General features: G+C 42.3%; 1 protein-coding gene and 1 long non-coding RNA gene across 6 annotated transcripts in view; both read right to left on the minus strand.

Moving 5' to 3' along the window:
- EML1 (EMAP like 1) overlaps window positions 1-13,513 on the minus strand; it is a 133,374-nt gene that overhangs the window by 2,502 nt on the left and 117,359 nt on the right. For all 5 annotated transcript variants that reach the window (XM_081859869.1, XM_081859867.1, XM_081859870.1 and 2 more), the window contains 9 exons: window positions 13,293-13,447; window positions 11,293-11,418; window positions 10,673-10,804; window positions 8,397-8,464; window positions 5,990-6,078; window positions 4,226-4,323; window positions 2,304-2,391; window positions 2,013-2,108; window positions 1,563-1,693 (listed from right to left, as the gene is read on the minus strand). In XM_081859869.1, coding sequence (XP_081715995.1) covers window positions 1,563-1,693; window positions 2,013-2,108; window positions 2,304-2,391; window positions 4,226-4,323; window positions 5,990-6,078; window positions 8,397-8,464; window positions 10,673-10,804; window positions 11,293-11,418; window positions 13,293-13,447 — 983 coding nt within the window. The remainder of the gene's footprint in view (window positions 1-1,562; window positions 1,694-2,012; window positions 2,109-2,303; window positions 2,392-4,225; window positions 4,324-5,989; window positions 6,079-8,396; window positions 8,465-10,672; window positions 10,805-11,292; window positions 11,419-13,292; window positions 13,448-13,513) is intronic.
- LOC309345311 lies at window positions 2,398-3,534 on the minus strand. The gene is made up of 3 exons (XR_014158177.1): window positions 3,476-3,534; window positions 2,876-3,179; window positions 2,398-2,620 (listed from the first exon to the last, which is right to left on the minus strand). It is a non-coding gene; the product is annotated as an uncharacterized lncRNA (long non-coding RNA).

The raw sequence follows: 13,513 nt of genomic DNA on the forward strand, positions 1-13,513 counted from the left end.
CGGTACAGGCAGCAATCCGTGCTGTTTTTGACAAGGTGCTCACAGATTTTATCCAGCTGTTTGCAGCAGGCACATGAAGCGATAATGTCTTATTGGGCTTAGTTGGCTGGGAGGGCATGTACCGTATTTTTCCGTCTATAAGACAAGGGTGTCTTCTGCATTGGCTCCCAGTACATTTCTGAGCACAATTCAAAGTGTTGGTGCTGACCTTTAAAGCCCTAAACGGCCTTGGCCCTGTATACCTGAAGGAGCGTCTCCACTCCCATCATTCAGCCTGGACACTGAGATCCAGCACTGAGGGCCTTCTGGCGGTTCCCTCATTGTGAGAAGTGAGGTTACAGGGAAGCAGACAGAGGGCCTTCTTGGTAGTGGCGCCTGCCCTGTGGAACACCCTCCCTTCAGATGTGAAGGAAATAAGCAGTTATCCTATCTTTAAAAGACATCTGAAGGCAGCCCTGTTTAGGGAAGTTTTTAATATTTAATGCTGTACTGTTTTTAACATTTGATTGGGAGCTGCCTAGAGTGGCTGGGGAGACTCAGCCAGATGGGTGGGGTAAATAATCATCATCATCATCATCATCATCATCATCATTATCATCATCATCATCATTATCAACCCCATTTTTTAGGTCTGAAAACGTGGGTATAGCAATTAAATATATAAATAAATATGGAATTTGCTCTAGCAATGCCCTGTGGGGCATTCTCAGTCTGCTTGCCCCCTCCCACTCTGCCCGCCCTACAGGCAGAGGCTGCATGTGTGGTCTGTTTTTTCTGCGTGGCATCTTTGTGCGGCTCCATTTGTGTGCGGCGGTGCAACGTTACACAGAAGGAGCGTAAGGCGCAATGTTTCACTGATGTTAAAGGCGCGGGGGGGATATTACTTCAATCACCGCGCTCCTCCTGTGTAACGTCGCACCACACGCGCACAAATGGAGCCGTGCGAAGACACCGCACAGCAAAAACGGACTGCCAACAGCCTCCCTCCCAGCTGTAGGGCGGGCAGAGTGGGAGGAGGCAAGCAGAATACTATACGGAGGCTTTGCAGGAAAGGCGAGAAGTGCTAAAAGTAATTGAAGAAAAAGCTTCACCGCTCTTCCCCCCCCCCAAAAAAATTTCAGCTCTGCCCAGCCCCCAAAGCTCAGCAGTTGCCGGCAAGGGAACAGCTGATTGGTGGCCTGTTAGATGCGTAGGGCTGTTAGCCTCTGGGCAATCCTCCCCCACCCCCAAATTTCAACAAGTCAGGGCAATTTCCCCCATTTTCCTAATTTGGGGTGCCCAAAAATAGGAGGCGTCCCATACATGGGGGCATCCGATACACGGGAAAATACAGTATATCAGAAGCAATTTGTCAATAATCTTCAGGTTAACTTGCATGAAAGTTTTAATTATGATAATTATATGTTTTATTATAGATTAACTTCCCCCTCAAATCTCCAATAAAATGGTTAGCAGCAATAACATCAAGAAAAACAAATTACAACAGTTAATCCTTTTACTTGATGGCTATTTACAAAATAATCCTTTTTACAACTGCAAGGATAACGAGGCTGGTACCTTACCCTAAACTGTGAACATGGATAAGAGAAGAGGTGTACTTTGCCAAAGTCATCACCGGTCGATAACAGTTTCCTCCCCTGCGAGCGGCAGACAGCATTGATATCTGTGCCATCTGAACCTTCTGGCCACACACCTGAAACAAGAGTGAGAACTTCTTTATTGAAATGTTTGGGATGAACCAGGCAGAGGGCCTTCTCAGCAGTGGCGCCCTCCCTGTGGAATGCCCTCCCATCAGATGTCAGGGAGATAAAGAATTACACAACTTTTAGAAAACATCTGAAGGCAGCTCTGTATCGGGAAGTTTTTGATGTCTGACATTTAATTATTTTTTAATATTTTGCTGGAAGTCGCCCAGAGTGGCTGGGAGAACCCAGCCAGATGGGCATGGTACAAACAATAACATATTATTATTATTATTATTATTATTATTATTATTATTATTATTTACTTACCAAAAACATGGAATCCTAAAGTACAGGTGTAAGTAACCCATTCTATATCTCTAGTGGTCTCAACACTTACTACTTGTTTACAAGCTGACGGAACCCCTATAAAATAAAGGGAGGAGCACAAGAGAGAGAAAGAGAGAGGGGGGGTGACATCGATTATTAACTTGTACAGTAAAGAAACTTAAGAGACAAAAACGAATGTCTGCTCTGCAGTGATTTGTGATTCATATTAGGAATCTATTAGCAGCCAAGCATGAACCCTGTACCAAGGGCAGAATACTATTTGTTACTCACAGTATAGGATTTCATAGTCCCCTGAATTAGACACAAGGTACTGAGAATTAACAGACCAGTCCAAGTGAGTAATGAAGCTGGAATGACCCTGTAGAGAGAGATGCATTATATTAATTCCAGCGACATAACATCCCCTAATAGAATTACACTGGAACACATATAAAAAGCTGCATGGAAGGGCACACTGAAGCTTTGTTTACATTCAAAGCAGTGGGTGACCTGTGTTTGGTAGCAACCCAGGTCACCATATTGGAAGCACAGGCTCCAGTCCAACGTTCCAGGTGCTCTTTGGGCTGGGAGAAAATAGTGGCACATGCCTCCCAAAACAAAACAAATTCCTTCCAGTAGCACCTTAAAGACCAACTAAGTCAGTTCTTGGTATGAGCTTTCGTGTGCATGCACACTTCTTCAGATACACTGACTTAGTGTATCTGAAGAAGTGTGCATGCACACGAAAGCTCATACCAAGAACTGACTTAGTTGGTCTTTAAGGTGCTACTGGAAGGAATTTGTTTTGTTTTGACTATGGCAGACCAACACGGCTACCTATCTGTAACTGGAACTATGGATGCCTCCCAAAGTTCAGTTCACATGGAATATAACCAAAGGGGAGGATGTAGTGGCTCAAATGCCATCTGGGCTACAGATCAAAGCACAAAAAGGTAATAGGCATCAGTATTTAGATACGGCTCCCTCGGCCAATAAAGCAAGATGAGCACCGTAACCCCAGAGTCGGCCACAACTGGACCTAATGGTCAGGGGACCCTTTACCTTTACCTTTTACAACCCTAACAACCTATCCTTCCACTGGTGGAATTGTCAGGTGAACTAGGAGCTTCTAGACCCTCTATCAATGTCAAAGAAAGGTTTATTTGCCTGTTACAGTGGTGCCCCGCAAGACGAATGCCTCGCAAGACGAAAAACTCGCTAGATGAAAGAGTTTTCCGTTTTTGAGGTGCTTCGCAAGACGAATTTCCCTATGGGCTTGCTTCGCAAGACGAAAACGTCTTGCGAGTTCTTTCCCTTCCACCCCCCTTTTTCTAAGCCGCTAAGTCGCTAATAGCTGCTAAGCCGCTAATAGTGCTAATCCGCTAATAGCTGTGCTTCGCAAGACGAAAAAACCGCAAGATGAAGAGACTCGTGGAACGAATTAATTTTGTCTTGCGAGGCACCACTGGATATAGATCCACCTTGTAGCCATCTTGACTGTAAACTAGGTATATTGAATAAGTGTCAAAGGTTCAATCTCTCAGTTGCTCGTGATTTTACTGGAACGGAATTGAGATCAGTTCACATCTCTCAGAGAGATAGCTGTGGGCTATCTTGCACCTAAAAGAACGAAGGATGCTTCCAGACAGGAGTTTTATGTTGCAAGCAGGTCATCCAGAACTGATTTTTCTATCTGTGTGAATGGCATGTGAGCTGCACACACTCCTTTTTTTAGCCTTAGGCTTTTGTAGGTATTTTGCTGTTTCCTATCCAGACCAATGTGTGGTCCTTGATAGAATTTTTCCATGCTGTGTTCCTCGACTCTCTTCCACCTCTTGGGTGGAGGGCAAAATCTATTTCCAGATGCTGTATTTTTGTTGTTGTTTTTTTAAAAATATATATATATATATTAAAAAGATGTATTCAATATTACCAAACTTCTCACGCAATACTCTTCCACAAGAATATATTGTGCAAGTTTTGGAAATAATTATGCTTGCATAAATATTTAGCATTGGAGAATGAGCAGTGTGTCTACAGAATATTATTTGTTAAAGTTATTTTATAAATGTTTTGAAAGGGTTGTTGCCATTTCCGAACCTTTAGGGATATTAAATTAAATCACGAAGAGAATGTTAAACAACTTTACAAAAAAAAAAGGAAAAAAAGGGAAAGGCTGGAGATGATTTTTAAAGAATTATGTGATCACTTACTGAGCATTTGCCAATTCTACTGTATTTCCTCCCATTGTCATTAACACTGTATATATAAATGCAATTGTCATGAGAACCTATTGCCAAGAAGTTGCCATCTGCAAAACAAAGAGAATACATATTTTACCGTAAGGCTGAAATCACACTGATTAGGAAGAAGCAATGCCCCTCGGACTGGAATTTCAGTAATAAGATTAAATGCAAAACTACTTCCTTGTTTATTTATTCAAAACATTGATGGGAAACCTGTGGACCTAGAGATGTCAGAATTGCAAGCTGGAATCCAAGAACCTCTGAAGGACCACGTTTCCTATCCCCGACTGAAAACATCCGCACCGTACATTTCCTCACAAAAGCCTATAACAAAAGATTAATAATCTAAAATATCAGCAACCAAAATATTTAAAATACTACGTGCAGCATCAGAAAATCAACAATACAGCATTAGCAGCATCAGAAGTTATTATTAGTAAGTGAAGAAGTTTGGACTACAGCTCCTATCGCCTCATACTGGCTGTGCTGGATGGGAGTTGTGGCCTCTGGATATTTTGGGCTACCAGATTGGATGAGGTTGGTTAAAACCAGTATTGTAAGACACATATCTACAAGCCAAAAGCTTTCTTAAAATAAGGTTTCCACTAGCTCCTGGAAGAGGAATGACATATCACTCTTGGAAGTTCAGAGCCTAGGCCCAGCCACAGAAATGTCCTCTTTCTAGTCCCAACCAAGCATTTTAAGAACATTTGAAATTTACATAAATTTACATGAATTTTATAGGATATGGGGGCGGGGGAATACATGGACCAGGATAGTGGCAAGGCTGCCCTTTCACGTATGTACCTCTCCACATGGGCTTAAAAGAAAGAATTTGAGAAAGCCCTGTTTCAGGTGCCACAGCCTGGCCTTTATACGAGTATCTATAAAAAGCAGGAATTCTGTGGCGGAATCTGTGTTGTGGGATTCTCTATATAAGCTGTTTCAGGAAGCCTTTCAAATTGTGGGCTAAGGTGACTGATGTATTAATCAATTAATTAAAGTGTTTTAATACTGCCTTTCATAGAAAATTCCAAGGTGGATCACAAATTTAAAAAAACCCCATTAAATACATTATTAATTTGTTCTATGCCGCCATTTTATGATTATTATTTTTTTGCTAATATTAGCCATGAAATTTATTTAACTGGGGTTTTGATCTGTTTCACACATGGGTGTTTTAGTTCATATTTTGTGTTAAGGACCCTGTCAGGGCGATTAGGCAGAATATAAATTTATACTTTTGGTGACAATAACATGGTATATAGAACAAGATGGAATACTTTTCCCTAAAGCCTTAAACAAATTTCTCTTTCTGTACACCGACACTGTGACACGGTACACGATTCACATGCTTTCAAATGTATTCTTAAACACAATGCATGAGCTGCATCCTGGCACCACACTAAAATTAAGCGAGCTGACTGAAAAGGTCAACTCACGGCACCTTTGCCATATTAAAAACTGCTCCTGTAAATTGGCAAATTAAGGGAACCACAGGTCACTTGAGCTGGCCCAAAGTAGGCTTCAATTTTTCTATTCAAGAAAGAGAAGATTTAAAAATGAATCCATCATTAAGCTATGCACCTTTTAATCTCCAGTGATTAAATACGCTGACAGAAAAGCATAAAATATAAGACTGTGATATTTAGGGATTGACAAACACTTTTTTATACAGTATTCAGTGCCCCCCCTTTTTTTGTTCAAACAGCTGAACAAAGAATGCCAAACCTGGTGAGTAACGCATTGTGGAGAGCTGTTCATTTCCGTCTGTATGTACGGTGACCAAATCTTTTGTTTCGGTGTCAAACACAAACCACCTGTTGAAAACAGTGGAAGGAAAAGTCAACAAGCCGTATAAGATAGAACCGGCAAGGGGGTGAAGTGGGGCAGTCAGGGATCCCAGTACAAAGAAACATAGCAACAACCCTGCTGGATAAGACAAAGGGTCCATCTCTGATTCTGATCTAATTCACAATTTCCAACGAACGAGAGGCATTTAAGCATGTTCAGCTGAACAGCAGAAGCCCTTTTCAGTACTTTCCCCTCAATGCGGGCGGGTGTGGAGGACTCCCTGTTCCTGAATGGGATAACTGTGCCCCTGAAGGACCAGGTGTGCAGCCTGGGAGTCATTTTGGACTCACAGCTGTCCATGGAGGCACAGGTCAATTCTGTGTCCAGGGCAGCTGTTTACCAGCTCCATCTGGTACGTAGGCTGAGACCCTATCTGCCTGCAGACTGCCTCACCAGAGTGGTGCATGCTCTGGTTATCTCTCGCTTGGACTACTGCAATGCCCTCTACGTAGGGCTACCTTTGAAGGTGACCCGGAAACTACAACTAATCCAGAATGCAGCAGCTAGACTGGTGACTGGGAGCGGCCGCCGAGACCATATAACACCGGTCTTGAAAGACCTACATTGGCTCCCAATACATTTCCGAGCACAATTCAAAGTGTTGGTGCTGACCTTTAAAGTCCTAAATGGCCTCGGTCCAGTATATCTGAAGGAGCGTCTCCACCCCCATCATTCTACCTGGACACTGAGGTCCAGCGCCAAGGGCCTTCTGGTGGTTTTCTCACTGCGAAAAGCCAAGTTACAGGGAACCAGGCAGAAGGCCTTCTTGGCAGTGGCACCTGCCCTGTGGAACGCCTTCCCACTGGATGTCAAAGAGAACAACAACTACCAAACTTTTAGAAGACATCTGAAGGCAGCCCTGTTTAGGGAAGCTTTTAATGTTTGATGTATTACTGTAGTTTAATATTTGGTTGGAAGCCACCCAGAGTGGCTGGGGAAGCCAACCAGATGGGCAGGGTATAAATAAAAAATAATAAATAAATAAATAAATAAATAAATAAATACTATTATTATTATTATTATTATTATTATTATTATTATTATTATTATGCAGGAAGGCTAGGGTGGGCAGAGATAGGGATGATGGGATAAGCTAGCACTATACCTGTCCTGAATCCATTGTGGATACATTTTACTGAACGAACTCAAGTTCCAAGTATTATGAGAAGCAAGAAAAAGTTGTCTTTCTGCAAACCATGTGCATCTTTTATAAACCTTGATCATGCCACCCCTTAGCCCACTGCCCCCACCAAACCATTCTCCATTTCCAAACAGTAGCTTTGTGGGGGGACCAGAAACTGAACAATGAAAGGCGAGAAGGCTTTGTTTGTGACAAATATTAAGCAGAAGATAAACGAGAAGTGTTTTCATCATTATAGCATCAAAATATATTATCAAATGTTACTAAACCGTAGCTCATTACTGCTTTGAGACAGTCAGGATTAACATCATCTGACACATGGGAAATATTTTGCTGGTGTGGAATATTTGCCTTTTACAAATGCAAACCACTTTGCACCTTGTACTAAGACCCTATGGGGTGGGAAAGTCTCCAGTGCTTCATATAATGAACGTATGTCAATTTCCAAATGCAATATTAGGGAAGCTTGGCATTTTTAGCCTTACTTGCTAAAAACATGTAGCATAAGCATGCTATACTAGATTACTCTCCAAAGCATCGCAAACGTCTTATGCAAAGTACCCTCTTCAAATTATGGTAATTTGTATGGGAAATTTTCCCAGAAAACCCACATCACTGGTTTTATGTGGTCCTTTGGAAAGAAAGACGCCAGGGAGATGGGGCAGACAGGAAGTGGACTTTGACGATGGGAACTCAGTTTCTGAGTCATTCTGCTCCATCTTTTGCATATTTCACCAGGAAATAAAACACTTCAAGTAGTGGGTGGACATTAGGAAGAGGAGAACTTTTTGGATGAAAAATTATGAAAGCTGTCCCCATGAGGGCAGTGGTGTGCAGTCAGTGGATTAAGGGGACTAAGCCAGTCCCCTAAATGTTCCTGGTAAATTAGAGTATTACAATATTAAAGCCTGGCGCCTCCTTCCCAAAGCCCAGGAAGCTTTTGCCTGGTTTAGCAAGAGAGGTGTGGTGTTCACACATGCGACACTGTCCCATCTGGCTTGCAAGCTGGTACATCTGGCTCTCACTGTTCCCCTTTGAAAAGTTTCACCGCACGCCTGCATGAGGGGTTATATCAATACGTATCCAGGGTTTACGAATGCCCACTACCCCCAAAGCAAATGCCGCTGCTCTTCTTATTCTTACCTTCCAGTTAGGGTTCCTACTGCAACCACGGACCCTGAAGGATGGAAACCAGAAGACTGTGCTGGATCCTACGAAGTTTCAAAGAAATTGCATATTTACAGCAACAGTTATAGCAATCTGTAACAATAATGCATATTGGAATGGTTAAGTTTCCAAGAGCTCACTGTACTAGGCACGTCACCTGTGTGAGTCCTCTTTGAAAGGAGTGGGGCTTATGCAACAGCAGGCATGGTCTGTACCCTTGCTATATTCAGAAGCTGAGCCTCAGTGTTACCAAGTCAAATGCCAAAGGCTGTTTTGCCTCTGGGATGGGGAATCTGAACAAAAACCTAACCTATTTTTTAAAACCGAAATATGATGGTGTAAAGAAATATTATTATTGTACAATGTAGATGTTTAATACACACTGAGAAATGAATAATGTAAGATATTTTAGATATATAAAGAAATACACAAGGTACAAGTGGTAATCAAGAGGAATGGGAAATAAGAGTTAATAAATATTAATCTCTTACTGCTTGTTTTTATGTCCATTCACTATAAGAGAAGTGCTTTTTTCCACTTTGAAAATGTACGGCCACAATCTGTGACAGAGTAAGCCTGTTTAAACCCAGTGACTTCAACTGCCCTCTTGTCAGACGCACATGGCGGGGACTAGGAACACGGTCACCAGCTCTGCTCATGGGCATAGCCAAGGGGGGCCAGGGGGACCAGCTGCCTCCCCAACATCAAGTAAAACAATAGAAATACTTAACTAACTGACCAAACACGTCAGTCCTGCCCCCCAACAAAGTCCTGCGTCCCCAAACAAGAATCCTTGCTATGTCCATGGTCCTGCCCCCCCCCCAACACTTTGAGAATTGGGAGCTTTTATTCTGTTATATTGTTGTTCCATCAGTGTACTGACAGTGTTTATGTGCTGGGTTATCTCCAAAACACGCCCACTTAATATTTACAGTATATATGATCAGCAGATGCACAGGAACCCCAAGGTTCACAGAAGTGCAAAATATGTTCAGGAGGAAAACAAACAAACTTCAGGAGCAACCCCCACCCTCAAAACAGCCCAGTGAGGAATTAGCTTGTTCAGTGAGCACGAGATACAACACCATACCTAATGACCACCATTATTTCACAAGAGAAATATTATTCCCACCTTTGTCCCAATGCAACACAGATCAGTTTTGGTGCAGACCTATTTATTATCATCCAGGCACCAAACCATAATTGATCAGATAATTTCTCATCTGTAAAAGCAGTTGATTCCTCACAGTCTATGGAAGGTCACCCTCATCAGCATAAACTGAGATTTGCCAAACTGAAATTTACCACTAGCGGGCTGAAATGTAACTTCAGAAATGACCAGGGCTCAGCAGGGATATCCAGCTTGGAGGAATGCCTGTACAGTGCTGCACTGGATGGGATTTCAAATGTTAAGAGTCTCTCAAGTTGAAGCATACCATTCTTGAAATAAAAACTCATCCGTGTCATCAGATTCACTGCCAGTAACGTGATATTTGCTTGAACTGCGTTTGGCTATTGCTCCAAGCGGTCAAGTAGACTATGCAAGCAGACAGGGGCAGAAGCCATTATTGCTGGGGGAAACAAATGAGCCACCCCGTTCCAGTCTTTCTGACACCAAGCTCAGCTACAGATTCCCTTTGCTAAGCCAACTGTGAGAAGGTGCAGTAGAGGCTTGTGAGAGAAAATTATCAGCAAGCTACCATTCTCAAGATTCTTTGGGGGAAGTCAGGACTATTAACTTGGTATAAAACCAATATAATTCTGCATTCTGAAGAGTAAGTTCAAAAAGCAAGATGTAAGTTCTTAAATGGGAACTGACAAGCCTAAGCAATACCACAACATTAATTCCATTTCCACTTAATATCAGAGTACCTTTTCTACAAGTTTAGATCAGAGTCTTATTTAGTTTTTGTCAATCAGTACTCATTCAAGGACCAGTATAAATCCCCATTTGTAGGTTTTGTAGGCAAAACTGTATCCTTGCCATGCTAAGACACTGTTAATGGTTTGCTTCTCCTCCAAGCTCTGACTTCCTGTTACATCCAAGCTAAAGCATCCACGACCCCTGCTTCAGAGGTTAAACTAAACCAGGAACTGAGACGTTGCTCTCCAGTACTAGCAAAATAGAAGAAGTGAAGCGCACGATCAGCTTGTGCAGAGTAAACCGTTAACGACAGTTTACCTTGATGTCTGAACACTGCCACTGTGGTTGTTAAAGGTGGTGGTGGGGTTATGAAAAAAGGATATCATACCTCTATAATTTTGTTCCAGATCGGACGGTGACTGATGGCATCCCAGAGTGTAATGTGTTTGTCTTGCCCACAAGTGAAGAACTGAGGTTTGGAAGGATGAGCTGTTAGTCCCCAAAGCTCATCAGTATGACCCTTAATAAATACAGCAATGTTTCATCAGAACATGAACAACAGAACACTGTGAGTTTCTCTAACATTTTATTGGTAATAATGGGGGGGGGGGCACATAGAATCCTTCTCCCTCTTCCTTCAAATCCCCCTTCTGGTTCCTCTTTTTCATTAATAGCTTTGCTTAACTCTTAGATTTTCACCCGCAACTGAAATGAAACCTATGCGGATGTAACTTCTCTTATTGATATTTGCCCCACTGGCCTTCTCCTCTCCCCTTTCCTTCTCTACTACTCAAACGGAGTTCGTAAGCTTTGAGGGACAGTGTCCTGTCCACCTCCCCTTTCGTACGTCATGTGACAGCAGCAATTACGCATTCAGCAAGCTCTCAGCTCCTCCAGAGTAGAGATCAAGGAACCTCTTATAATTCAGATTTTTAAAAAATGAACGCTATGATTTTGTCTTTTAAAAACTTTGGTCTTAAGAAGGAATGGGCTCAAAAAAGTACTTACCTGGGTAATGGGAGAAAAGTCTCCTGAGAGGGAACCTTGTAGAACAAAATTTCGAGTGGTGCCGATTAACACAACATCACCTTTCCCTTCTGCTATTGTTCTTATTGGCCCAAATTGCTCTGGAATCTATTTTCAAAATTCAAAAGCATATTGGTTAATCAAGCTGGCATGTAGTTTCCCCCCTCAAGTGTACATTTTCTATAGTGCTTTCCTCAGAAGGTGGTGGACTCTCATTGGAGGTTTTTAAGCAGAGGTTGGATGGCTATCTGCCATGGATACATTAGCTGAGATTCCTGCATCACAAGGGATAACCCTCGGGGTACCTTCCAGTTCTACAATTCTACGAAAGATATCTATTGTTTTCTTTGCACGATTTGTTGTTGTGTAACGGCCATTTCCCTCCTCCAATGAGACACTTAAGGGAAGTGTCTTGTGCTAGTGTTGCAAAAAAGTAGTGATTTTCATTTTTATTCAGTAATTCATCTAAACACTTGAGTCGCTCAGCAGTGGGCTTGCCTGCTCCTTGTTCCCCTTCACAGAATCATAGAGTTGGAAGGGACCATGAGGGTCATCTAGTCCAACCCCCTGCAAGGCTTGATTCTTTTGCCTAACATGGAGCTTGAGTTTATGACCCTGAGATTAAGAGTCTCGTGCTCTACCCACTGAGCTACCCACCCCCCAGGCCAATATTCTCCTTTGCTGTCATTACTTTTTTTTTTTACACCTTGTTCTCTGTTGCGAGACCCATGGTTGAAACAATACAGACTGGCTAAAGCTGCATACACATTATGAGCTTAAAACGAGACAGGATGCTCCTTTTCTCAATTTGAATCAAAGCTGGTTTGAGGTTGGGGAAACCACAGCATTCTGTAAGAAACAACAGGACAGGCATGGGTGGTGGCGGAAGTTGTGTGTACACTGCTTCCCCTAACCAGTGTTTGGAGCACACTGGATGCAATCAGGGAATGGCTGTAGCTCCACGGTAGAGCATCAGCATTGCATACAGGATGTCCTAGGGTTCAAACCCCAGAATCTCCAGACAGGCTGGAACCCTGCAGATCTGCTGTCGATAAGTGTTGACAATGAACCAGATGGACCAATAGCCTGGGCTCAGTATAATACATGTTCCTATGAATCTTTGATGAAAATGGTGAGAGTGTACACAGCCTAGCTTGTATTAAGATAAGCTAGAAAATGGGGTAGACAGAAGGTTGTGGAATCAGACACCTGAAGGGCTGCAAAAGAGAGAAAAGGGGCTTAAATGCTGTAAGAGAGCTGGAATACTAAAAAGAAAGCACAGTTGGGAACTATGGAAGGAAGAAACCAGGAGATGACCAGGAAGGGTGCAAACTGATAAATATCGGCTGATTTAAGGGAACAGTCCAGAATACGCAAGGTTGGGTGAGTTTTTTCCTCTACCTGGTTTTTCAGTTTGTTCTTATGAGTAACTTAAAACCATTTGCTCAAAACCTGCTTAATTTCTTATTCTACGAAACTATTCAGTAAAAGCGTAATTGGGTATTTTTTGTTGGGGATAGTTTGGGGCTCTATTATTCTTTCTACTCAAGTACCATACCACTCTACCAAGTATTGGAAGTATGTGAGACCAGTTACAGTCCAGGGCTGTTTAGTGAAGGCAGGCAGAGAAAAATAAAGGTATCAACTTGGTGAGCTTAACAAGAAGGAGAGGTTGCATTGAAGGGTTTTCTTGTTTCCTTTCCCTCTCATGGTTCAAGCAATGTAATGTATTTCAAGGTAGAGAACTATGCTGGACAAATGTCTGGGATCTGTATCTATGTATTCAAAATCTATGCATTGTATGACCCTTCTGATATTCATATTCTTAGTCTGAGGACATAGGCATTAGCCATGAGAAACAGTGATGTCTTTTAAAAGTTGACAGGGTGGGGAAAAGCTTTTTCAGGATTCGAGCTGCAAAACAATTCTCTTCTCAAACAGAAAATGCTAAGATGTCGCTTTTGAAGGATTGATGACATCACCTCTGTTTTGTGAAGTTTTTGGTAATTCCCATTCCAAGATATTAGCTTTCTGTCTTTTCCACCTCCAGAGACAAGCGTTCCGTCTCGCAACATACAAAGTGCAAAAATGCCACCTTCGTGGGCTCCTTGAACTGCAGAGCTTATTCTGTTGGTACCTAGATATGGGAAGAAAACAAATTATTAACCAAGCAGTATATCTTATTTGGTGATTCAGTTACCGT

The sequence above is a fragment of the Podarcis erhardii genome, assembly GCF_964252035.2.
Source record: "Podarcis erhardii genome assembly, chromosome: 1".
Lineage (NCBI taxonomy): Eukaryota > Metazoa > Chordata > Lepidosauria > Squamata > Lacertidae > Podarcis > Podarcis erhardii.